Source organism: Aotus nancymaae, unplaced genomic scaffold, assembly GCF_030222135.1.
Source record: "Aotus nancymaae isolate 86718 unplaced genomic scaffold, 86718_ANA_hifiasm-v0.15.2.pri h1tg000008l, whole genome shotgun sequence".
Classification (NCBI taxonomy): Eukaryota; Metazoa; Chordata; class Mammalia; order Primates; family Aotidae; genus Aotus; species Aotus nancymaae.
This window is the reverse complement of record NW_026988419.1, coordinates 65189363-65216065: the sequence shown is the minus strand read 5'-3', so window position 1 is coordinate 65216065 and position 26703 is coordinate 65189363. Positions and strand designations below refer to the sequence as shown.

The window sequence follows — 26703 nt, the reverse complement described above, 5'->3', positions numbered from 1 at the left end:
AGAGCAGAAAGCAGTCTAAAAAGACTGTCACTCAACTGCAAACATGGGCTACTTTTTTTTTTTTTTTTTTTTTGGAGACAGAGTTTCATTCTTATTGCCCAGGCTGGAGTGCAATGGCATCGTCTCGGCTCACCGCAACCTCCACGTCCTGGGTACAAGCAATTCTGCCTCATCCTCCCAAGTAGCTGGGATTACAGGCATGTGCCACCATGTTGGCTAATTTTGTATTTTTAGTAGAGACAAGAGTTCTCCATGTTGATAAGGCTGGTCTCGAACTCCTGACCTGAGGTGATCTGCAACATGGGTTACTTTTAATGGAAAAGGAAGAATGGCTCTCAAAGTTGGATGGAGAGCCCAGTGGTTGGAACCAAAAGCACGGTGGACAACTTCCAGATGTAGGACCGAGCCCCATCAAGAAACTGGCAAATAATCCACAGCTGGATATCAGAATCCATGTGTGCCAGTGGTATGTGCTTCACTTTCCCGACTTTTTGAACAGAAGCATCTACAGCGATGATCCTGTGCTTGTTCCACTATTGTACAATATGTTGGATGCAGCGGGCAGATAGGCAGCTTGTCTTGATTCACGGGTCTTCAGGTGGAGAGGAACTGTACTGCGAAGCTCTACTCCAGGAACAGCACCCAAGGAGCCCCAGCCACTCCTGTGCCTGATTTACACGTCAAGATCATGAACCTTCAGCCCAAGCCTGACGCTACAAGTGATACAATGTTTAAAGGGTTTAGGGTGGAGGAGTGAGTCTATTTTGCCTGTAGGGGAAAATGCAGGTAATGTATGTCCAGTGGGTAAATTGTGATGGTTTTAAAATATGTCCACAAATTCTATGATATTCTTCTCAGCAAAAGGTAGAGGCTAATTCCCCTTCCCTTGAATCGTGGCTGGCCTCACTGACTTAATTTTAACCAATAGAATATGGCAGAAGTGATCCTGTGTGATTTCTCCAATGAGGTCACCAACGGGGACACAGCTTTTGCCTTCTTCTTCTTTCTGGAGATGTTTATCTTTGGAACCCAGCCAGCACTGCGTGAAGAGGCCAAGGAGCTCCAGGGAAAGGTCATGTGGAGGTGCTCTGGTCGTAGCCCGTGCTGAGCCCCCAGCATCAACCTGCAGACCTGTAGGTAAGTGAGATTTCAGATGATGCCAGCCAGCAGCCTCAAGTCACCCCTTCTCTCAGCAAGTTTTAAGTATACAATACCACATCATTAACTGGAGTTGTAGGACTTTCTCCTTAGATCAGCTGAAAACCGAGTTCTTGTCACACCGCCATGAGCGATTAGGCTCACAGACAATCTGGAGAATGAGAAAAATGGAATTTATTAGGCAAAAAGGAAAAAAAAGGTAGAGGGGTGGGAGACAGGAACTCTCAGCAGAGTGAGAGCCCTGCCAGCTGGTTTTCCAGCATCGCAGATGGAATTCCAGGTTCCACCCTGGAGTAGGAGAGTCCAGGCTCCTCCTTGCTGCAAACGGAGTGAACTTTCGGAGGCTCCACCCCAGTGTGCACCCTTGGGCTTTCTCAGAGCCACCATGTTGCATATCAGTACTTGTCTTATTTTAGAAAAATCAGTTATGAAAGTCCTGTAGCAAGAAGAAAAATGGTAATATATTGTAGGCTATCATTCTGTGAAATGGCTGTATATGCAAAGTTGCTCCCAAATGCTGAAGAACCAAAGAAGGTGGCCGAGAAATCCAGTGTCGGGAAAGGATGTTTCATCAGGGAACTTACAGACAGAAGGGTGGTCTTGGGCAGCAGCAAGACAGGTAGATCTCTGCACTGTTACTCCCCAGACCCAAGGCTGATGGGGAAGGGGTATACCTGCTCCAGCAAGACAATGAAAGGCAACTCTCCAGAACAGACAAGAAGGCTGTGTGTCATATCCTATAATTTGTGTGTTAACATCAAGGTTGACATGTTCTTACGCTAAGGACAGCAAATAAAGTAGGAATCAGGAGACATTCACGGGCCTGGGGCTAATCAGACGTCAGGCTGACAGGTTAGCATCCGAGAGGGAGCCACGTTTGTCTCCACAGTTATAATGCCAGAATCAAATGGTTACACCTGTAAATAAGTGCAGAAGAGAAACAGAGGGATTAGATGGAGGGAGGAATGATTTTTTCTTCCATTACCCAAATTTTCTGTAATATTTTTACTTCAGTAATCCAAGGAAACGCATATATTTTAAAATTTTTATCGTACATTCCCAGTCTAAATCGAGTTATGTCTTTTCACGGACCTCCCTTCCTGTTAAATCAGGTAAAGTGACTTGGAAGAGGAGCAGGGACAAAGCGGCATCCTATTTCTTGGAGCTTGGGGATCAACAGAGGGTTCACTCTAGAACCCAGATTGCCTACCTTCCCAGCTGATGCCCAATTCCTCACCCTGTAACCCCCCAATACTAGTTAGTTCTCACGTATATAAACTGAGTATTAGATCCAGTGCCACATTAAATGTGCATTATTTGTGTAAGCAGAAGTCACAGCTGTCTGAGCTTAGAGGCGATATCATCCAGTAGTTGGAGGAGTTGGTCAAAATACATGGGTTGGATACCTACCTCCACCGAGTATTGGCTGAGGGCTTGGCAGATGTAATTAAGGACCTCAAGATGAGATCATTCTGGATCAGGTGGGCCCTAAATCCAACAAGTGTCCTTTTAAGAGAGGAAGACATGACAGAGAGCAGGAGGTCATGTGAAGACAGAAGCAGAGATTCACAAGCCAAGGAATGCCCGGGGCCACCGGAAGCTGGAAGAAGCAATGAACACATTCTCCCTTAGAGCCCCAGAGGGAGCCCAGCCCCACCCACCCCTTGATTTGAGTTCTGGCCTCTAGAACTCTGAGAGAATAAATTTTGTTGGATCAAGTCACCCAGTTTCAGGTTGTTTGCAACAATTCTGGGAAACTAATATGATGGATGGGTCTCACAATCCTAACTGGATGAAAAAAATCCAAGTTAGAGAAAACAAGGACACCATCTCAACAGCGTTTCAGAAACATGAAACCCATAGGTTGTACTGTTTAGGAATACATGTGTATTGACAAAAGCGTAACAAAACAAATGGGAATGATGAACACCAAATTTAGAGAAGTGGAAACTGTAAAGAATCCAAAGAAATGCATATATTTTAAAGTTTTTATTGTGCATTCCCTGTCCCAACCCAGTTACATCTTTTCACTGACCTCCCTTCCTGTTAAATCAGGTAAAGTGGCTTGGAAAAGGAGCAGGGATGAAGTGGCATCCTATTTCTTGGAGCTTGGGGATCAACAGAGGGTTCACTCTAGAACCCAGATTGCCTACATTGTACTACCTATACGTTGTACTGTTTAGGAATACATGGATCGCCGGGTGCAGTGGCTCACGCCTGTAATCCCAGCACTTTGGGAGGCTGAGGTGGGTGGATCACGAGGTCAAGAGATCGAGACCATCCTGGTCAACATGGTGAAACCCCGTCTCTACTAAAAATACAAAAAATTAGCTGGGCATGGTGGCATGTGCCTGTAATCCCAGCTACTCAGGAGGCTGGGGCAGGAGAATTGCCTGAACCCAGGAGGCAGAGGTTGCTGTGAGCCGAGATCACGCCATTGCACTCCAGCCTGGGTAACATGAGCGAAACTCCATCTCAAAAAAAAAAAAAGGAATACATGAGTACTGACAAAAGCATAATGAAACAAAAGTGATGAACACCAAATTTAGAGAAGTGGAAACTGTAAAGGGAAGGAAGGGACTACAGTGTGGGGAGTGGGGGGTCACAAAGCAAAGGCTTCACCTGTGTGGATAGTAATGCATTTCCCAAGCTGGGTGGTAGAGTGAAGGAGGATGGGTATCATAGGTTTACACCTTAGTGTATGTCTTAACTATTTCATTATAATACAATTTAAAAGGGAAGAAATGAAAAAGGACAAAAAGGAAGGTTGACAGCACCTTGAAGGTGGGGGAGCTTCTTTCTTGGATAAACATATGACCTTTCAAGGTCAGAACAGGATGATTTGGTGCATATCTAGCTCCTGATACTAAGCAGGTGAAACTCACTTTGTTAATATTTAGTGTTCTGCTGCTGCTCATAAATAATTCCAACAGTAACCTTTCATTGGAAAAACACCTGTACAGTGCCAACTCTGATTACTCCCTGTGGATACTGCTTAGCTAAAAATTAATATATCATACTTTCTAGAATGACAGAATGTGGGCTGGAATAAGAGAAAACAGTAATTTATAAGATGGAGTTTCTTTTTTCTTTATTCTCAAGTCAACAAAATTATCGAGTCCACATTTGCAGAGTCTTTTATTGGCCTTAATCTTAGGTTGTCTGCTGCGGATTAATAAACATCACAAACCCATAATAAACTGCACGGGCCCCTAGTCCTCCTAGGTAATACACGAGCTAAGCTGAAGACCATAAACGTGGGCTGTCGCGCGCTTGCTACCTCGGCGTGGCTGAGGATGCCTGCTGGCTGCACTACCTGTAATATCCACGAGGTGGCAGCAACACCACAGCTGCCAGCCCGGGACCTCCAAGGGCGACTGAGGCTGCACAGTTGACGTCCTCATCACCAACTGGGCGGTCCTGGTTTCAAAACCAGATCTGGTTGTTTTCTTTGAGAGCTAGGATTTAGACAAACACTGTGATTATTTTCAATGAAAAATTATTCATGCCAATCATACAACCATAATTCGATCTCTGGTATAAGCAACCTTCTCTTTCCTTTTTAAAAAATTTTTTGAATATTAGATGGTGAAATCCTGCATTACTTTAAAAACATGCCCAGGCCAAACGACGGAGACTCTAAAAAGATCAGCGGTTGCCAGGGGTTGGGGAGGAGGGAGATGAATTGGTGGAGCTTGAAGGATTTTTAAGGCAGTGAAAATACTCTGTATTATAGCATAATGAGTTCTATGTTGTTATACATTTGTCCAAACACATAGAATGTACACCACAAAGAGTGAACACCTATAATCCCAGCACTTGGGACTAAGGTAAACTGTCGACTTTGGGTAATGAGGTAACAAATGTACCCTCTGGGGGATGTTGATAATGAGGGAGGCAGTGCACACGCAGGGCAGGGATGGGGATATGGGAAATCTCTGTACCTTCTACTCAGTTTTGCTGTAAACATAAAACTGCCTTAAAAAGATAAAATCTTTTAAAAATGCCTTTTCCAAAAGTGTGCTAGGTATGTCAACATTTTTAAAATAATGACAATTATGTAGCAAAAGTATGCTGAAAATCTATGTCTACAATATTCAAAGAGAAACAGTCTTCCAAATAATTAGCATTTTATAAATGATAGAACCATTTACAGCAGGAAAATCACAACTGGATCCCGCCATCTCTTCTTGTTGGGCATTATTGCTAAAATTCAGAATCAGCTGAGAAATGGCACATCAAGGCTGTGTCTTACTGCGCCAGATTTGGAAGCTCTGAACTTTGACAGCCTGACTTCCAAAGGATGATTATATGGTGGCCTTCAGAAATTTTCTCAGCAGATGCTGCCTAATTTTCTGTCTCATTTTGTGGAATCTAGGATGTCTCTTCTGTATAACGAACTTAATAATACCACTCCTACTGACCTATGGGTTACTGTGAGACTCAAATGGAATCTAGATTCTCAATAAATATTTGTTCAATAAATGATGAGAAGACTTTAAAAATTGTACTTTTATAGACTACCAAAAACACATAATCCCCCTAGGATTTTGTAACTGTGATATAATGAGAAATATGTATTAGTTCTATCTCCAGTTACTGGCACAGAGCTTCTAAAACCCTTGGAATTTTCCAAGTGATGGGGTGAGAGGAGTGTCTTTTGTTCTTCATGATAAGCATTTCAGCCACACCTGAGTCCACCCTAATGGTAGGCCTCAGGTCCACCACACCTGAGTCCACCTTAGAGGATGGGGCTGGTTGCCAGAGGAACCCACCATGTGATTAGAGGGTTGGAACTTTCAGTCCCACTCCCAGACCTCTGGGGAGGGAAGAGGAGGGGATGGTATTGAGTTCAGTCACAAATGGCCAATGATTTAATCAATCATGACTATGTAGCAAAGTCTCCATAACCATTCTGGATGATGGGGTTCAGAGAGCTTCCGGGTTGAATATATCCATGTGCTAGGAGGGTGGTGCACCCCAGACTCTATAGGAATAGAAGTTTCTGCATTCAGGATCCTTCATGACCTCCCCCAGGTACCTCTTCATCTGGCTGTTCATTTGTTCTTCACTATATCCTTTGTAATACACTGGCAATAGTAGAGTGTTTCCCTAAATTTTGTGTGCCGGCGAGGTATTGGGAAGTGGTTGACTCCTGGGTTGGTAAGAAGACTTTACCGACAACTGTATAGGTTTGAAAAAAGAAAGAAAGTTAAAAAGAATGAACACTGCAGAAGAGTGCAGCGGGGCATCTCAGCAAGAGGACTGAGCACACCCCACAGTGGATTTTTTTTCTTAGGAGTATTTATGGACTTTAAGGCAGGAGCTGAAGGGTAATTTGGGCCATATTAGCCTTGTAGATCATGATAAATGATGACATTTGTAGACATTTTGGTGCCTTCATGTCAGCAAGTGTTGCACAGTGAGTTTCGGCATGGCATTCTGGAGATGCATAGAAATTCTAGTTACTTATAAATTTTAAGTTGAAAAAAGGACTGGAATCAGAAGCTGACTTTAGATACTAGGAAGTTTAATTACTTCGAAATTCCCCCAGATGTGGAGTTTTGCCTGTTTGATGGTCACCAGGTGGTCTTTGCTCCCTTCTAAGTTCCTCAGATAAGGAGTTTTTGTCTTCCGGGCTTGTTCAATGATCACCAGCTGAGTTTCACCCTCCTCACTGTGAGCTGCTAGGCGAATTATCAAACCTAAGCGGGACACGGAAGCCTGATTTGTAGCCAAGTCAGACAGAAGCGTGAGTCACCCGGGGACCCACGACTTGCAATTGGCATCTGAAGTTGTAAGTGGGCAGTTTTGTGGGACTGGGTACTTAACCTGTGGGGTTTGTGTGAACTCCTGGCAGTTAGTGTCAGAACTGAATTAAATCATAAGATACAAAGTTGGTGTCAGAGAGTTGGAAAATTTGTTAGCATAGGAAAAAAATGCATTTGGTGTCAGAAGTCTCATCAGAAATATTTTTTTCCTTTAGTAATTACAAATACTGTAGGAAGATTTTCAAAAATGAATGAACTGTGAATATCCTTCCAACCATTTTGGAACGCAGTTCTCAACTCTGGGAAGGTTTTGTTTTTTTTTTTAGACATAAGGTTTCTTTTTTTTTTTTTTTTTTTTTTTAGTTTCATTCTGTTGCTCTGGAGTGCAATGGCGCGATCTCAGCTCACTGCAACCTCCGTCTCTTGAGTTCAAGCAATTCTCGTGCCTCAGCCTCTTAAGTAGTTGGAATTACAGGCACCCACCACCACACCAGCTAATTTTTGTATTTTTAGTAGAGACAGGATTTCACCATGTTGGCCAGGATGGTCTCAATCTCCTGACCTTGTGATGCACCTGCCTCAGCCTCCCAAAGTGCTGGGATTACAGGCATGAGCCACCACACCCAGCCGTAGGAAGGTTTTGTTTTTTGTTTTTTTGTTTTTGAGATGGAGTCTAGCTCTATTGCCAAGCTGGAGGGCAGTGGCACGATCTTGGTTTACTGCAACCTCCACCTCCTGGGTTCAAGTGGTTCTCCTGCCTCGGCCTCCCAAGTAGCTGGGATTACAGAAGCTGCCACAATGCCTAGCTAATTTTTATATTTTTAGTAGAGACAGGGTTTCACCATACTGGCCAGGATGGTCTCGATTTCTTGACCTCGTGATCTGCCCACCTCAGTCTCCCAGAGTGCTGGGATTACAGGTGTGAGCCACTGTGCCTGGACAGTTTTTAAATGTCCCAGTTTTCAGGTTTTTTTTTTTTTTTTTTTTTTTTTTGCCAGCCAGCAGGGGAGAAGCACCCATTGTTTTGTTGGTGTTCTAGATGAGTCAGCGACAGGAAACTGAGCTTCTTGAAGGTGCTCATCAACGAACTACCTCCTCATTTCAGCAGTGCCTCCAGAAAAACTGGCATTCCTAGCCAATACTATCAGGTAGGGTGGTTCAAAATTAGCCAGATATTCACTAAACAAGGATTCTCAAGTTTTGATGTGCATACAAATCACCAGGGAATCTGGTCAAAAATGCAGATTCAGCCCCAGCCTCTCTGGAGTGGGGCGTGAGATTCTACACTGTTTAACCAGTTTGCAGGGCATGCTGGGACTCTGGTCAGTGGACCACACCTGAGGAGCACAGACCACGGCTCTATCACATGAGGCTGAGTACACCTGTGTTTCATCTTTGAGCTTCCCAACTGTATAAAAAAAATGACTTCCACAAATAAAGGGTCAGGGTCCAATGGAATATCTACTTTAATAGGTGTTTATCAAGCCAGTTCATTTGATCCTTGTTTTTGAAAGAAGAAAAGTTTTGCCCTTTTAGTCCTCTCTAATTTCCAGGTGACCACAGGCAGCTTTCCTTTTAACCGGGCATGGTGTGTGCTGTGGGCACGGTGGAGCTCCTGGAAGGGGGCATGCTGGGCATGGGTGTGGGGCCAGCCACTACCTGGGTGGCTCACGTCATTCTCCGAGATTGAGGGGCTGCTCTGCTGAGCTGGAGAGGCCAGGGGGACCTCCTAGGGGAACCATCGCTTGGCATGGTCCTGAGAGGTCCGGGTGCAGGCAGGTGGATCCGGGGGTGATGGGTCCTGGAGCCAAGGTTGGAGGCTATGCTCTCCCTGCCCAGTGTGCTCCAAGGGGCACAGCCAGGGATGTTGCCATGAACCAGGTGCCGTGTCTGCTCGGAAGCCACCAGGCCAGTGTGGGGGCACCAATGGGGATGACCAGGCAGAAGCTGAGATGCCAGGCAGGGGCTGTGAGTAGGCCACATCTCTGTCCTTCACAGGGCCCCAGCAAGGCCCCAAGGCCATGGGGCTGGCAGGGTGGAGCCATCCCCAAACCCAGTCTTGCAGCCTTGGAGGCACACAGGCCCTGGAGCCTGCCTACTTCTCAGGGGCAGGTCCCTCAACTGCAGGGCAGTACCTGGCCCCCATGTGTGCCCACTGTCCTGGCTCCATTACTGGGAGTTCCCATCCCAGTCCCAGTGGCATCCTGGTGTGGGTGACAGGCAGCGTAACAGGCCTGCTGACTGGTCCCTGACAGTCTTGTAACAAAATAGGGAAGGGGCAGGAGGCTGGTGAGTTTGTCCTGGAGCTGGGTCCAGCCTGCCCGGCAGCCCCTTGTCCAGGATCCAGCACCTCCTCTCCTCCCTGTGGCCACCACTGATCCTCCCTCTCCCTGCCACCCTGATTGGAGCTCAGAGCTGTTGGTTACACAGATGCCAGGGTGTGGCCAGCTCCTGCAGAGAGGCATCTGCTCATTGGCTGAGACAGTGTCCCACCCTCCCACTCAGGGCCTGGCCTCTCCCAGGGTCTGGTCCCTCTAAAGGACTGGGGGGATCCGGTTCCTCCTGGGGTCTGGTGTCTGCGAGCTCTGATCTCTCCCAGGGTCTGGCCCTCCCTAGGTCTGGCCAAGGGCAGTACCATCCTCTTGGCTGGACTGACAGTCTCTCCCATGGCCCTCAGATCTGCACGTCGACATCACCAAGAGACTGAAGACAATGGAGGTGCTGGAGGGGGAGAGCTGCAGCTTCAAGTGCGTCCTGTCTCATGAGAGCGCCAGCGACCCGGCCACGTGGACAGTCAGCAGGAAGAAGGTGGGCAGCTCCAGCTGCTTCGAGGCCACACGGCAGGGCCGAAAATACATGCTGGTGGTCCGGAAGGCCACGCCGAGTGATGCTGGGGAGGTGGTCTTCTATGTGCGGGGCCTCACCTCCAAGGCCTCACTCATCGTCAAAGGTGGGCGGGGCCTGCTGGATGGGGGCTTGTCACCCCGGCTGGGGGGTGGGGAGCCTGGGCCTGTCCCCAGGGGTCCGGGAGCTGGGCTCCCCAGCTGCAGAAGCTGCTGGGGGCACTTTTGGGGCCTGCCTCCCCCCATTGTGGCCCAGCTCCCCTTCTGGAAGCCTCAGGGCCTGAGGCACCTGCCGGGTGTTGGGGGAAGCTCTGAGGTGGCAGCGGGGCCACACTCTGAGCTCTGATGAAGGGCTGGATTCTGGTCCAATCTGTGGTCCAAGTGCCCTGAGCGTTCAGTAGCTCCCCAGAGCTGGGGCTCACGGGGCCAGTCTGGCAGCACCGGCCCGGCCCGAGGCCCCAGCCATGGGCTCCGCTGATGTCACCGCCAGCACCTGAGATCGCGCCCCTGATGCGCACGGTTGGTGCAGCTCAGTGGGCGGGGCTCACTCCTGGGACTCCTACCATGGCCACACTGAGTCGTCGGCCTGAAAGATGCCAATGGATAAAATTCTGTGATGGTTGATCTTCCTGCTTCCCGGTCCCATGCTGGTGACAGTGGGGACACTGGCATTCCAGGACTCTGAGACTCCTGAAGGTAGAGGTGCCAGAGTTTGAGGGTTGCAGGTTCTGTTGTCTTATTCACCAGAGAGCGAGTGTTCCCAAACGCTCATCCTTGCCCCAGTCCTGGTCTTGGCAGAGGTGGGAGGTTTTGGCTGGGTCTGTGCCTGGGGTTGTGGCTGGCACCATGGCCCTGGCTGGGCCTCAAGGGCAGCTATCCCTGCTCCCTTCAGAGAGGCCAGTGGCCATCACGAAGCCCCTGGAAGACCAGCGGGCAGCGCCAGGGGAGGACATGTAGCTGCGCTGTGAGCTGTCATGGGCGGGCACCCGCATGCACTGGCTGAAGGATGGGAAGGCCATCCAAAAGAGCCAGAAGTATGATGTGGTCTGTGAGGGCATGATGGCCACACTGGTTGTCCGTGGAGCCTTGCTCAAGGACGTGGGCGAGTATACGTGTGAGGTGGAGGCTTCCAAGAGCACAGCCAGACTCCGAGTGGAAGGTAAATGCCGCAGGAGCCCCATGCACGGCCCTGGAGCAGCCTCTCTCCCCTGGCAGGGCAGGGGGCCACCCCTGGAGCCCAGGCTACTCTTTCCCAGCTGGAAGGGCTCACCCAGGTCCCAGAGCTTCCGCAGCCAGGCCTGGATGATAATGGGGCCAGTATGGGGTCTGCGTGGGCCTCACACCCCACATATTCTGCTTCCATCTCCCTGTCCAGAAAAAGCAAACAGCTTCACAGAGGAGCTGGCCGACCTGCAGGTGGAGGAGAAAGGCACAGCTGTGTTCACGTGGAAGATGGAGCACCCCACGGCCACCGTGACCTGGCACAATGGCTCCGCGGAGCTTTGGGCCTCAGGGAAGCACCAGCTCAGCCAGGAAGGCCTGACCCTGTGGCTCACCATCCGCACCCTGGAGAAGGCAGACAGCGACACCTACACCTGCGACATCAGCCATGCCCAGACCCAGGCCCAGCTCCTGGTACAAGGTGAGGCGGCCGAGTGTGCATGGCCCAGGCTTTGAATGGCACTGGAGACTTGGCAGTGGACAGGCCCAGCTTCAGTTTCCTATCACGAGGGTAGTGGGGTGCTCCCTGGCTGGCCACCGAGGCTCCAGCATGGCTGTGAATGAGCTGCCAGCTCTCACTTCCGCGTGTGTTTATTCAGTCACTCTGTGTTTCTCCCTGGGTGGCCGCTGAGGCTCCAGCATGGCTGTGAATGAGCTGCCAGCCCTCACTTCCGCGTGTGTTTATTTGGTCACCGTGTGTTTCTCTCATGCACACAGGTGCCTGGCCCATGTGTGAGCTCTGCATGTATCTGCACATACAGCCTGTCACCCTTGTCCCAGAGGGACAGTCTGACTCGGCTGTGCCAGGCAACCTCAGGTGCCCCCAGGGAAGAACTGACGGTCATTAGTGTTGTCATTGAGAGTTACACTGGCATCTTAGTCTTTCTCTTGTTGCTTATAACAGAATACCTGAACTGGGTCATTTATAAAGGAAAGTAATTTACTTCTTACATCTCTGGAGACTGGGAAGTCCAAGGTCAAGGGCCACATCTGGTGAGGGTCCTCTTGCTTCAGGGACTCTCTGCAGAGTCCTCAGGAGGTGGTACAGGGCATCCCATGGGGAGGGGGCTGAGGGTGCCAGCTCGGGCCTCTCTCTGTCTTCTTGTAAAGCCACCACTCCCATGACAGCGCTTTAACCTGTTAAGCCATTGATCCATGGATGGATTAATCCATTCCTGAGGGCAGAGCCCACTCACCCAATCTCTTCTTAAAAGCCCCACTCTTTATGTTGCCACATTGGGATTAAGTTTCAACATGAGTGTCCAGGGGGACACTGAGATCCTAGCAGGTGGCTTTTTGAGCTTACTGTTTGCCTCTGTGGTTGAGTGGCAGGCAGAGTGAGAACTGTCCTTCTCTCCATGCTGTAGATAAGAAAACTGAAGTTTTAGTGGGTCCATGGCCAGGGCAAGGTCATGGGGCACATTGGCATCAGGGCAGGTGAGGCCCAGCCCCTGCACCACAGCCTCTACTTGGCTCTGGAGTCCTGGGCTGGTGTCCAGACCTGAGTTTGCAGGAGGTCCCTACTGAGGTCTGAGCACAGAGCATTCACAGGGTCCTGTATGTGAAAGGCCCCAGCCTTGATCATCAGAAGTAACACAAACCAGGAATCGTCACTGATTTTTCCTGTGCAGTGGATTTGGTGACCCTGGTGAAAGCATTCTGTTACCACAGTAAAGCACCATGATCTCAACTTGGTACCCATAGTTAATGTTTTAAAAAGTTATCAAAAGTGGCTGGGTGCAGTGGCTCATGTCTGTAATCCCAGCACTTTGGGAGGCCGAGGTGGGGAGATCATGAGGTTAGGAGTTTGAGACCATCTGGCCAACATAGTGAACCCCGTCTCTACTAAAAATAAAAAAAATTAGCTGAGTGTGTTGTATGCCCCTCTAATCCCAGCTACTCGGGAGGCTGAGGCAGGAGAATTGTGTGAACCCAGGAGGCGGCGGTTGCAGTGAGCCGGGATTGCACCACTGCACTCCAGCCTGAGCAACAGAGTGAGACTCCATCTTAACAACAAAAAAAGGGTTTAACATATGAGGATGCGGGCTGGCCTGGTCAGGGAGGCCAAGCTGCTTCCATGTGTGCCATCCACTGATGAGAGCTTTTGTCCATGCGCGTCACCCAGGCAGGGTTGGCTTCTGTGGAGTCATGCCTGGGGGGCACTGTGTACACAGAAGGAATCTGAATGCAGGGCCCATCTCAATATTCATAAATGGTTGTCTCTTACCATTCCTAATTCAACAGCCAAAAAGCCTCATTTCTAGGAATTCACATTTTCCATCTTCCAATCATTTGATTTAAATTTCAACACAACTGCAGCTTTATTTTTTTGTGTGACAGTCTTCCTCTGTCACCCAGGCTGGAGTGCAATGGCAAGCCTTCTGCTCACTGCAACCTCAGCCTCCTGGGTTCAAGTGATTCTCCTGTCTCAGCCTCCTGAGTAGCTAGGATTATAGGCACCATGCCTGGCTAAGTTTTTTGTATTTTTAGTAGAGACGGGGTTTCACCATGTTGGCCAGGATGGTCTCAAACTCCTGACCTCATGATCCGCCTGCCTCAGCCTCCAAAGTGCTGGGATTATAGGTGTGAGCCACCGCACCTGGCATATTTTTTTTCACACTCCTGTTTCATCTGTTACTAGAAGAGTTAATTTCATGGCACAATTGTAATGACACACACAGCTGGCATTAGCAGGTTTGGGAGCCAGCTGCTTCTGGGAGCACAGCTTGGAAAGATGGCAGGACTGCACTGGCGTGGTTCTCAGCAGGCTGTGGACTCACCCAGCAAGCCTTGCAGAAGGATTCCCGAGGTGCAGAGAGGTAGGCTTGGGGCTCTGAGTGGCCCTCAAACAACTATCTTTGGACCATTCAGCTCTGACCCACTTACTGTTTTTGGAGTTCCATCCCTGCAAACTTGTTAAAACACAGCCACCTTGCTCTGTCATGGGGAGCATCTGTCCTGGGGAGCCCCACTGGCAGAGCCTGCCCTGGATGGTGTGGGGCCCTGAGCAGTCTGTGCCTTTGCAGGCCGGTGGGTGCTCATCATCGAGGACCTGGAGGACATGGATGTGCAGGAGGGCTCCTTGGCCACCTTCCGTTGCCAGATCTCCCCTGCCAACTACGAGCCTGTGCACTGGTTCCTGGACAAGACACTCCTGCATACAAATGAACTCAATGAGATCGAGGCCCAGCCCTGGGGCTACCATGTGCTGATGCTGTGGCAGCTGTTGCTTAAGGACTCCAGCACCATCTACTTTGAGGTGGGTGACCAGCGGGCCTCAGCTGCCCTCAGGGTCACTGGTGGGTCGCAGGCCCGCATTGCCCACGTCGCTCAGGGCTGCAGCCAGGTGGAGAGGCGGACATAGCTCAGTCAGTGCCCGGTGTCCCTGGGCTCACAGAGAAGGCCCCATTGGCTTTCTGTGGGGCAGGGGAGTTTGGAAGGCTGAATTGGTCTCCTTCGGAATGAATTCATCTGCGTGGTTTGCAGAACTGTGCTCAGTGTGGCTCAGGCCAGGCTGCATCCCCCCACAGGGCAGGAGCCCCCTCACTGTGGTGAGGAGGTGATGGGGTGATTGCACAGAGCCTGCCGTGCTCTCTGCACAGCCTGTTGCATGGCCCCAGTGTGAGGGTGACTGGGGGTGACTGCGGGTGCCAAGCCAGGGTGTCTGGTCTGCAGTGAGAGCCAGGGTTTCCCCATCAGCCCCTCCAGCAGCAGTGTGACAGCATCCCACATGCTCCTGCTTCTCTCTCTGTCCCCCAGAGAAGCCAAGCATCTTCTCCCAGGAGCTCACAGATGCCACGGTCACAGAGGATGAGGACTTGACCCTGCCATGCAAGACCAGCACCTGCAACATCCCTGTGCACTGGACGAAGGATGGGAAGACCCTGCGGCCGTCCACCCAGTGCCAGCTGAGCCACGAGGGCCACCGGGCCCAGCTGCTCATCACTGGGGCAACCCTGCAGGACAGTGGATGCATGCAGGGTGCATGGTGAGCCCCAGCTGCCCGAAGCCCAGCCACAGGCCAGGCACCTGCAGCTCTCTTGTCAGGCAGCACCAGCTTCAGGGCAGGGTGTGTGCACCCACAAGGAGCCCAAGGCGGGAGGACCCAGACTCCCGTGCATCCCATGTGGGGTGCCCCCGGTCCCCATGTGCTTTCTGGCATTTCCTGGCACCTGGTCCACCCTGCTTGGCTCCTGCCCTAGCCTCTGCCACCCGCAGGAGCCGCCCTGCAGAACCTCTGCATTCCTGAAGGGCCATCCCTCTGCACGCCTGTGTGCCCACCTCCCTTTTTATTTTTGAGTCAGAGTTTCACTCTTGTTGCCCAGGCTGGAGTGCAATGGCATGATCTTGGTTCACTGCTACCTCTGCCTCCCAGGTTTAAGCGATTCTCCTGCCTCAGCCTCCTGAGTAGCTGGGATTACAGGCATGTGCCACCACACCCAGCTATTTTTTTTTGTATTTTAAGTAGAGACAGGGTTTCTCCATGTTGGGCAGGCTAGTCTTGAACTCCTATCCTCAGGTGATCCACCCACTTCAGCCTTCCAAAGTGCTGGGATTACAAGCATGAGCCATCGCACCCAGCCCTAATCTCCCTTTTTAGGAGGTGCAGCCACAGTGGCTTAGGGCCCGCCGTGACCTCATTTGACCTTACTTCCCTTGTCACAGCCATGGTCGGAGGTTTGGGCTAGGGCTTCCACCTGTGAATTTGGGGGGCACAGGTCCCTGACACCTGACTGTCTGTTTTCCCACTTGATTCACCCTTTCTACCCCTCACCTTCAGAGCTGACCCTTTCCAGAAGTCCTGAGGTCCCTGCCACAGGCCCCACAGGAGAAGAGGGAGGCAGGCCTGCCAGCACCCTGCAGCCGATGTCCCCAGCTCTCCACCCCCTACTGGGGACCCCTCGTGGACTTCAGGGCAGGGAGGGTGAGCTGAGCCCATGCCTGTCCGCAGCCCAGCCGGTGTGGTTCTGGGAGGCCCTGAAGGACCTGGAGGTGCTGGAGGGTGGTGCTGCCACACTGCGCTGCATGCTGTCATCTGTGGCCGCACCCGTGGAGTCACGCTGTGGGGACAGCATCCTGAGGCCAGGTGACAAATACAGCCTAAGCCAGGAGGGCGCTGTGCTGCAGCTGGTGGTCCGGGACCTGTGGCCACAGGACAGCGGGCCATACTCATGCTCCTTTGGGGACCAGATGACTTCTGCCACCCTCACAGTGACAGGTCAGTGTCTCTGTCCACCCTGCCCATATGGCCCAGTGATGCCGCCTTCTCCAACACAGGGGAGCAAAGCCGGTGCTCTCTGTGTCTGTCTGACCCTCCTGCAGCTCTGCCTGCTCAGTTCATTGGGAAACTGAGGAACAAGGAGGCCACGGAAGGGGCCACGGCCATGCTGCGGTGTGAGCTGAGCGAGGCGGCCCCTGTGGAGTGAAGGAAGGGGTCTGAGACCCTCAAAGATGGGGTCAGATACAGCCTGAGGTGGGATGGGACCAAGTGTGAGCTGCAGATTCGTGGCCTGTCTGTGGCAGACACTGGGGAGTACACGTGTGTGTGCGGGCAGACAGGACATGAGCCATGCTCACTGTCAAGGGTAATGGCCTCACGTGGCTGCGTGGACTGATGTGGGTGTGTGGCCTCCTCCGTGTGCAGTCGCAGGCACCACACACCTCCTTGCAGGTGCTTATTTCCTCTGCCTCCCGCAGTTTCCTCTGTACCCTCTGCTCATGGGTCCCAATGTTATCCTGTGCCCTGGTGTCTGTACTGAGCTCCAGCCACGTGACCTTGGGTACCAGTCATCGTGGTAGGGAAGGAATTCCTGCCTTGTTGCCTTCCCCCTGCCTCCCATCACCCCCTAATCAATCAACTTTCTGCCAGCCTTCATTTGAGCCCTGCAGTCTCAGCCACAGGGTCTCATGGCCTTGGAGGGAGGCCTCTGGTGCCTAGCAAGGGGAGGCGGGACCTAGAGCCCTGGACCCTGCATGCTGGCCCTGGTTCTGTGTAGCCTTGTGGGGCAAACAGTCCCCACGGCACCTGAGGGCCTAAGGTGACGTGGTCCCTGCCCTGGAGTCTGGGGGCCACGGCCCCACTCTGCGATCTGAATATATATCTGTGCCCGGAGAGGGAAGACGGAAACTATAGCCCCAGGCCCTGGCATCGGCCTGGGATCTGGGGGACTCAGCTCTGCCCTCAGGTCTGGGGCACAGGGCCTCACCCAGCAGCTCTCCAGCCAGCTCCCACCTGTGTACCAGGGAGGAGTACACACCCCTGCCCTGGGCCCTGGGGGCTGTGGCCCCACAGGGTTGTGGGTGGGGTCCTGGGTGAGATGCCAGCCTCCTAAGCCCTGGGCAGATCTCTCCCCTCCCTGCTTTCCCACTGCTCTGCCTCCTCACTCCCGAATCGCAGACCAGTGGTCCCCACTGCCATCTGAGGCAGCACCGCCTGTGAAGTCAGGCCAGGGAGCTGGGGGGAGCCCAGGCCCTCATCTGCTGGCCTGGAGAGTGATGCCTGGTGCAGATCTGGAGCTGACCCTGCCCCCTGCCCCCTGCCTCCTGCCTGCTGCAGCCCCACACCCCATGTTCCAGGAACCGCTGCAGAGTCTGCAGGTGGAGGAGGGCTCCAGAGCCAGCCTGCAGTGTGAGCTATCTGCGCCCACTGCTACAGTGGTCTGGAGCAAGGGTGGCCTGGAGCTGCGGGCCGACGGGCACTGGGAGCCACGGCTTCAGGGCTGCATGGTGGAGGTGGTGTTACAGGACCTGCTTTGTGAAGACACTGGCAAGTACACCTGCACCTGCGGCTCCCAGAGCACCAGCGCCACACTCACCGTCACAGGTGGGCTTCCAGGCTGGCCTGGCCCAGGATCTAGTGCAGTTCCAGTGTTCCAGGCTGACCCTTGGGGCTGCCTTTCCACCTGGGGGTCCCAATTGAGGAGATGGCTCCACAAGGTGGGGGTCGGACCCAGCCCAAGGCCCTGCTCCTTCCCAATAGCCGCTCTCTGCAGTTCCCTTCCCCACCCTGCCCTGTATCATGCTCACTGTGCGTTCCCCCTTATAGCCCTTCAGGGACCTGCCCTCACGCCCTGTTCCTCCCCTGCAGCGGCACCTGTGTGGTTCCTCCGAGACCTGCAGCCCCAGGAGGTGGACGAGGGAGACATGGCACACCTGCATTGCAAGCTGAACCAGGCGGGTGCCAGTGTGGAGTGGCGCAAGGGCTCCCTGCAGCTCTTCCCTTGTGCCAAGTACTGGATGGCGCAGGACAGGGCCACTGCAGAGTTGCTGGTATGCGGTGCAGAGGAGGACACGGGTGACTACATGTGTGACACGGGCCACATGCAGAGCACAGCCAGCCTCTCTGTCCATGGTGAGCTGCTCATCAGCCCTGCCTCCCACAGCCCTTCACCCTTGGTCAGTGGCCAGGGGCACTAAGTGTTCCTTCCTGCATTTCCCCCAGTCCCCAGGCCCAAGTTCAAGACCTGGCTGCAGAGCCTGGAGCAGCAGACGGGTGCCGTAGCCCAGCTGTGCTGTCAGCTGAGCAAAGCAGAGCGGGGGGGCACAGTGCAATGGCTCAAGGAGGGCGTGGAGCTACAGGCGGGTCCCAAGTATGAGATGAGGAGCCAGGGGGCCACTCGGGAGCTGTTGATCCACCAACTGGAGTCTAAGGACATGGGCGAGTATGCCTGTGTGACAGGTGGCCAGAAAACCACTGCCTCCCTCAGGGTCACAGGTGAGTCTTGGGGCCTCCCGGAGGAGAGGGTGAGCCACTCCCTGCCATCCACCCCTCATGGTGACCTTCTGGGTGCACCTGAGCCCTTCTCTCACGCTGTCTTCCTCCTCACTCCCGCACCTCCCGGCGTCCCTGTCGGGGCTCTCTGAGAGAAGCTGGGCTGCAGGGAAACAGGCTGTAGCCCCTCAAGCCCACCTGCAGCCAGCGTGTGGGTGTCCTGCTGACTGCTCCTGTTTCTCCCGCAAGCCTTACCTCCCTGCTGTGCTAGCCAGAGTGGGGCTGCGGTATGCAACTCGGACATCCCCCCTTCCCTCGCAGGGAGTTCGGACACACCCCCTTCCCTCACCAGGAGCTCGGACACAGCCCCCACTCACCGGCAACCCTGAAAAAAGCCCCACCAGGATCTACCCGATACCATTTTGTCCCATCAGGGCCCCACTCCCCGCCTACCATTTTGTCCCCTCCAGGCCCCACTCCCCGCCTACCATTTTGTCCCATCTGGGCCCCACTCCCCGCCTAGTATTTTGTCCCATTGGGGCCCCACTCACCTTGGGCACAACCAATCAAACGCCTCCACTCCATATAAAACCCACATCTGCGAGAAATCCGTGCGACTTCTCCGGCCTCTCTTGTAGGACCGCAGAGACTCACTCGGGAGCCTGAATAAACACTTCACATTGGATCTTTTTGGGCTGGCCTCAGTTTCTTGATTTTAAACTAGGCAAGAACAAACCTTACAGATAGGAGCCCTGGGACCAGGGCCCAGGACGGGTGGCACGGTGTGTGCGTCCTGCGGCAAGACCAGAGGCACCCCGGAGCTGGGAGGGGACGTGTTGGCCTCTGGGACACATGGGAGTCTGGGTTGAAGGCAGGAAGGATGTGGCAGGGCTGAGGGCCAAGCAGGGGTGTCCCCGTGGAAGGCTGGGCTGCCCTCACCAGAGGGGCTCGTGGGATCGCAGGTAGGGAGCTTCGGTTTCGTGGACCCCTCCCACCCATGCAGGCGTGAGGAGGCGAGGCTCTGAAGCCCAGGCACTGGCCCCCTGCTCAGGTCCTCGCCCTCACACCCCTTCCCCTGCACAGCTGCAGGCTGGTGCCTGGAGATTCTGGAGCTTCCGAAGGACACGGCGGTCCCGGCCGGCACGCAGGCCCGCTTCACCTGCACACTCAGCGAGGCGGTGCTGGTGGGAGAGGCGTCCTGGTACATCAGCAATGTGGCGGTGCAGCCAGATGATGCCAACTGGATGGTCACCGCCAATGGCAGTCACCACACCCTGCTGCTGCACAACACCCAGCCCCACCATGCTGGGGAGGTCACCTTCGCTTGCTGCGACGCCGTGACCTCTGCGCGGCTCACTGTACTGGGTGGGTGGTGGGTGAGCTCCCTGCTCCCTCCCTTGCAGGTCAGTCTGGGGGAGTCCCAGGCTGGGTTCTGCAGTATCTGCCCACTCCACACCCTCTGGTTGGCTGCCTGCAGATAGGGGCCTGACCGTGGGAGTTTGGGAGGCTGCCCTTGGCCAGGCATAAGCATGCATGAGCCCACCCCGCTGTGGGTTCCTGAGGCCAAGGTTCCCTCATCCTGCCCCATATCCTCACCTCTCCCCACCCCCAGTGCACATCTGAGCCCAGCTCTGGGCAGACCGGAGGTAGGAGGTGCTCTGGCCCCAGAGACTGCTGGGGACTCTCCACTCTGGGTGGCTCCGGGCACAGTCTCCATGTGATATGCAGGTGTGCCGCCATGGGGCCTGGGCAGCAGCCTGCACTCCCTGAGACAGGTGGGCCACTGGCACAGCAGCACGGAGCCTCAGGGTGCGGCCACCTGCAGGCAGTACAGAGCTCAGTGGCCTCCAGAGGGGCTGTTCATGCCAACAGGGAGCTGCCCCCTGACCGGTCTCCCTTTTCCCCAGGCCTCCCTGAGCCCCCAGAGGATGCCGAGGTGGTGGCTTGCAGTGGCCATGCTGTGACACTATCTTGGGCGGCTCCCACGAGCGATGGAGGCAATGGTCTCTGTGACTACTGCGTGGAGATGAAGAAGGGGGCCACAGGCCAGTGGTGGCTCTGCCAAGATCTGGTACCTGGACCCGAGTGTGTGGTGGATGGCCTTGCCCCCGGGGAGACCTACCGCTTCTGTGTGGCAGCCGTGGGCCCTGCGGGCGCCGGGGAGCCAATGCACCTGTGCCAGGCTGTGCCGCTTGGTGAGTTGCTGCACTGGGACCTGGGAGTTCACAGCCTCCACAAGCTGGAGGAGGGAGGGGGGCCTCGGGGTGGGGCCTGTGCTCTGGGTGCATCTTTGCCGATGGGGCCTGTCCTCCTCCATGGATGCTGTTCCCAGCAGAGCCACCAAAGCCCGTGCCTCCCCAGCCCTCAACTCTCGAGAGCTGGCAGGTGGCAGCTGGTGAGGATGTCTGTCTGGAGCTTGAGGTGGCCGCTGAGGCTGGCAAGGTCTTCTGGCACAAAGGGATGGAGCGCATCCAACCCAGCGGGCGCTTCAAAGTGGTCTCCTAGGTCGGCGACAGATGCTGGTGATCAAGGGCTTCACAGCAGAAGACAAGGGTGAGCACCGCTGTGGTCTGGCCCAGGGCTCTGCCTCCTCCGAGGCTGCCACCTTCCAGGGTGCATTGGCCCTGTCCTCCCAGTTCCAGGGTGGGGAGCTCTGGGTGGGGGTGCAGCTTGCCCACCTTCTCACAGGCTCTCTCAGGGAAGGGCTGAGGGTCCTCTTGAGGACCCCGCCACATGGGAGAGACCAAGGCTCAGTAGGGAGATGCGGCAAACCCCACGTGCAGAGCCTTGACTGCCAAGGACAGCCTGCCTGTCCCTGAGCAGGTCCTGGCTGGTGCAACACTTGGTTCTATTCTGGTCCCTTGAAGCTTCTGGGCCCTGTACACAAACATCCCCTGTATTCTGAACTCCCTGCAACTCCCAGTGCTCCAAGCCACCCCACACTCTGAGGGCCATCCCCTGCACTCTGAGCCTGGGCCCCGCTGCCTGGCAGCCAGCACTCCCATGAGTCTAGGTGCTCTATCCCAGAAGCAGGATCAGAAGGGCTCAAGTCAGCCCAATTTGCCTTTGCAGAGTCCTTTTCTGTTCCAGGCATCACATGTCCTGTACAGAGAGGTAGACTGAGGCCCCACTCCAGGTAGGAGAGCTGAGGCTCAGGGGCTCTGAGACTTGTAAAGATTGTGCCATCTGAAGTAGCCAGTGCCAGGTGGGGAGAGAGGCTTAGCAAGGCCACAGCCCAGCCACATACTGATTAGCAGCTGAGGTGGGTCTGGGGTGTTAGCTGTGTCCTAGCCCACTGACCCGTCTCCTGCCTTCCTCAGTGGTGCTGAGCCCAGCCCCTGTGGATGAGGCCCACCTGCAGCCCAGCCTGCCCCCCGAGGCAGCTCAGGAGGGCGACCTGCACCTGCTGTGGGAGGCCCTGGCTCGAAAGCGTCGCATGAACCGTGAGCCCACGCTGGACTCCATCAGCGAGCTGCCTGAGGAGGATGGCCACTCACAGCGCCTGCCACAGGAGGCAGAGGAGGTGGCACCTGACTTCTCCAAAGGCTACTCCATGGCCGATGAGCTGGCATGCACCGGAGAAGCTGACCTCTCACACACCAGCTCTGATGATGAGTCCCAGGCAGGCACCCCTTCCCTGGTCACCTACCTCAAGAAAGCTGGGAGGCTAGGCACATCACCACTGGTCAGCAAGGTGAGCACTCCAACTTGGCCTGCAAGGAGAGGTCTGAGACCTTCACCATCCTTCCATCCTTCCATCCATCCATCCATGCATGCGCTATTCATCCAGCCATAATTCATCCACCCATATATGCATCTGTTCATCTATCATTTTTTCTTCTATTCATCCACTCATCTACCATTCATCCATCTATCCATGCACCTATTTATCCATCTTTCCTTCCTTCTTTCCATGTAGTCATCCATGCATCTGTCCATCCACCATCCATCCATGCGTCAATCCATTCATTCATCCATCCATCCATCCTTCCATTAATCCATCTGCCATCCATCCATTCATGCATCTATCTACCATTCATCCATCTATCCATGCACCCATTTGTCCATCTTTCCTTCCTTCCTTCCATGTACCCATCCATGCATCTGTCCATCCACCATCCATCCATCCATTCATGCATCCATCTGCCATTCATTCACCTATCTGTGCATCCATCCATTCTTCCTTCCACCCACCATCTACCATTCATCCATCTATCCATGCACCCATTTATCCATCTTTCCTTCCTTCCTTCCATGTACCCATCCATGCATCTGCCCATCAACCATCCATCCATCCATTCGTGCATCCATCTACCATTCATTCACCTATCTGTGCATCCATCCATTCTTCCTTCCACCCACCATCTACCATTCATCCATCTATGCATCCATCCATCCTTCCATTTATCTGTCTGCCATCCATCTGTTCATGCATCCATCTTTCCATCCTTTCCTCCTTCTACCATCCATCCATTCATACATCTGTTCTTCTTTCCTTTCATCTGTTTATTTATCATCCATCTACCATCATCCATCCATTCATCCATCCTTCCATCCACCCTTCCACCACCGATCCATTCATGCTTCTGTCTTTGCTTCCTTTCATCTATTCGTCATCCATCCATCCACCTACCATTCATCCACTTATTTCTGCATCCATCCATCCTTCCATCCACCCATCCACTATTCATTCATCTGTGCATCCATCCATCTGCCATCCATCCATTCATGCATTCATCTGCCCATCCTTCCATCCTTCTACCATCCATCCAATCATACATTTGTCTTTCTTTCCTTTCATCTGTTTATTCATTATCCATCTACATCCATCCATTCATCCATCCATCCATCTGCCACCAATCCATTCATGCTTCTGTCTTTTCTTCCTTTCATCTATTAATCATCCATCCATCCTTCCATCCACCCATACGTGAGCCATCCATCAATGCATGCATTTATTCTCTTCTGTCCATCCACCATCCATCCTTCAATCCATGCATCTATTTTTCCTTTCATTTATCCATTTATGTTTCCATTCTTCCTTTTATTCATTCATCCATTCATGCATTCATTCTTTTTTCCTTTCATCCACCCATCTATTTATGTGTCCATCTCCCTTTACTTTCATCTATTCATTCACCTGCCATCTGTTCATCCATATGTTCATCTTTCCTTTCTTCCATCTATCCATTCACCATCTATCCGTCCATGCACACATTCTTCCTTCCATCTAGTCATCCATCCACCCATCTGCCATCTATGTACTCATCCGTCCATCATGTATTCATCGTCCTACTGTCTGTCCATTCATCATCTGTCCATCATCCTTCCATGTGTTCATCCATGCATGTATCCATTCATCATCCATCTACCGTCCTTCCATTTGTCCCTCCTTGTATGCATCCATCCTTCCTTCTTTTCATCTATTCACGCATCGTTCTCTCTGACTTGCATCTGTCTACCCACTATCCATTCATGTATCCACCCAGCATACTTCCATTCATCCATCCATCTGCTATCCATGTGCCACTCCTGTGCCTGTTCACCTGTTTATTGATTTATCTGTCAGCCTGTTTACCCACCCATACAACCATGCAACTCCATTCATTTGCAGTTTATTATCCATCCGCTGTTCATCCATGATCTATTCCTGTACTTGTTCACCTGCTTGTCTGTTTATCTGCCAGCCCGTTTATCCACCCATCCACCCATACCACCGTCTGTCTAACCATTCACTCATCCGCCAGCCACCTACTCACCCATCTATGCACATACCTGTTCTCCCATTCAACCCTCTGTTCATCGGTGTATCTCTCCATCCACCCAGCACCCACCCAGCCATATACCCACCTGACTGTTAAAATTTTTGCCTGAAGAGTTGGAACTGGCCTCTTCATGGTGATCTTCACAACCCTGTTCATCTCCGTCTGGGTGACTGTGTAAAGCGATTTCCAGGAAGTGGGTTGGCCTTTTGGGTGGTGCTGTTGGACATCTATGTCAGTCGAAGCTAGTGTGGGTCCAGTTGGTAGGAGGAAAAAGGGCATACTGGAGCGAGACCTGGAGCTGTCCCCGCCATGTGTCCCGTGCTAGTCCTGCCCTGTTTCTGGCCTCAGTTTCCCTATCCATGACATCAGGCTCTGTGCCCACAGGTCAGGGCCCCAGGAGCCCCCTCTGCGAAGCTACAGGAGCAGCAGGAACCACTGGCTGCTGTGCGCCCACCACTGGGAGACCTGAGCACCAAAGACCTGGGTGATCCCTCAATGGACAAGGCAGCTGTGAAGATCCAGGCCACCTTTAAGGGCTACAAGGTTTGGCAAGAGATGAAGCAGCAGGAAGGGCCCGTGTTCTCCCACACATCTGGGGACACTGAGGCACAGGTGGGGGATGCCCTGCGGCTGGAGTGTGTCATGGCCAGCAAGGCAGATGTGCGAGCCCACTGGCTGAAGGACGGCGTGGAGCTGACTGATGGGCGGCACCATCACATCCACCAGTTTGGGGATGGTACCTGCTCTCTGCTGATTACTGGCCTAGGCCGTGATGATGCTGGCCACTACACCTGCCAGGTGAGCAACAAGTTTGGCCAGGTAGCCCACAGTGCCTGCGTGGCCGTCAGTGGGACAGAGTGAGGTCGAGAGCTCCTCTGGGGGTGAGCTGGACAATAACTTCTGCCGGGCTGCCCGGCGGCTGCACCGGCTCTTCCACACCAAGAGCTCGGCCAAGGTTTCAGATGAGGAGCTCTTCCTGAGTGCAGACAAGGGCCTTGCAGAGCCAGAGGAGCCTGCAGACCGGCAGACATACCACAAAGATGAGCATTTCATCTGCATCCGTTTTTAGGTACTCACCGAGGCCTGCCAGGTGGTAACGTGCTTCCAGGAGATGTTTGCCATGCTGGGCATCAGAGTGGAGATCAACCTTGTGGAGCAGAGGCCCCGGAGGGTGGAGATGCACATCAGCAAAGAGGCCCCTGCACCTGGGGTGCCTCCAGAGCCATCACCCAGCCTGCTGACTTCTGATGCCGGTGAGTCTGCACGAGCTTCAGTCTGGGGTCCAGAGCCAGGGTGAGGAGGCAGGGGGAGGCAGGGGAGAAGGAGCCAGGCTAGTCGTGGCAGAGTCTGCTGCAAGCTCAAGGGGTTACCTGTGCCCACCATTGGGCTCTTTGCAGGTGCAGCTCACTGGGGTGTGAACAGCTCTGACTTTGAGGTTAAATAGAGGTTAAAATCTATTTGAACTCCAACCCCGTCTCTTATTAGCTGTGTGCTTTGGGAGAAGCTGCTTAGCATCTCTGTGCCTCAGCTTTCACATGTGTGAAATGACAGTTGTTCCTTGGTATACACAGAGGATGGATTTCAGAACCCTCATGGGTACCCAAATCCACACATATTCGAGTCCCCAGATGAGCCCTGCAGAACCTGTATACATGAAAATCAGCCCTCCCTATACAGGGTTTTGCATCCCACAAGTGCTGTATATTTTAATCCACATTTGGTTGAAAAAAATCCATATATAAGTGGACCCAAGCAGTTCAAGGGCCTGTTGTTCAAAGGTCATGTGTACTCACTCTAGAATTTTATTTTTTAAATGAGACTGAAATGTAACCTGTATAAAATGCTGCATTCCTCATGGTCCAGTCTGCATACCATTTCCCATTCAAGCATCTAGGAGTAATTGAAAAGCCATTTCCCTATTTACTTGTATCTCTCTAGGAATGTTAAAGAGGGTATGATGAATATCCCACAGTGTTATTTCTTGAAACTTCTCTCCAATTTTGAGCCTCCCCCTTGCTTTGAATCCCTCACCTGCTCCTCCTGGACTTACAGACCACACAGTCTTTATCTTTGCTTTACCTCCCTTTTCCTCCCTGTTTCCAGCCCCTTCTCCCTTTTGCCTCAAAGTAACTTGGGAAGCAAGCTGGCAAACAGAATTCTTAGAGAACAAGGAAGAGAGAGAGGCTTAGCAGGCAAAGACACCATTCTGTTTAGCTGTCAGGGTCTTCAAATGC

General features: G+C 53.1%; 1 protein-coding gene across 1 annotated transcript in view; it reads left to right on the top strand.

Annotated features, from left to right (window-relative positions):
• LOC110569121 (obscurin-like) overlaps positions 1–26703 on the top strand; it is a 136403-nt gene that overhangs the window by 78283 nt on the left and 31417 nt on the right. Inside the window, 19 exon segments of the mRNA XM_064372784.1 lie at positions 14020–14292; positions 14753–14981; positions 15594–15670; positions 15774–16211; positions 16316–16543; positions 16546–16578; positions 17179–17289; positions 17391–17816; positions 18081–18344; positions 18435–18707; positions 18954–19083; positions 19175–19338; positions 19788–20069; positions 20612–20899; positions 21037–21204; positions 21207–21317; positions 22025–22398; positions 24854–25320; positions 25322–25722. Of these exon segments, the coding sequence (XP_064228854.1) occupies positions 14020–14292; positions 14753–14981; positions 15594–15670; positions 15774–16211; positions 16316–16543; positions 16546–16578; positions 17179–17289; positions 17391–17816; positions 18081–18344; positions 18435–18707; positions 18954–19083; positions 19175–19338; positions 19788–20069; positions 20612–20899; positions 21037–21204; positions 21207–21317; positions 22025–22398; positions 24854–25320; positions 25322–25722 (4737 nt within the window).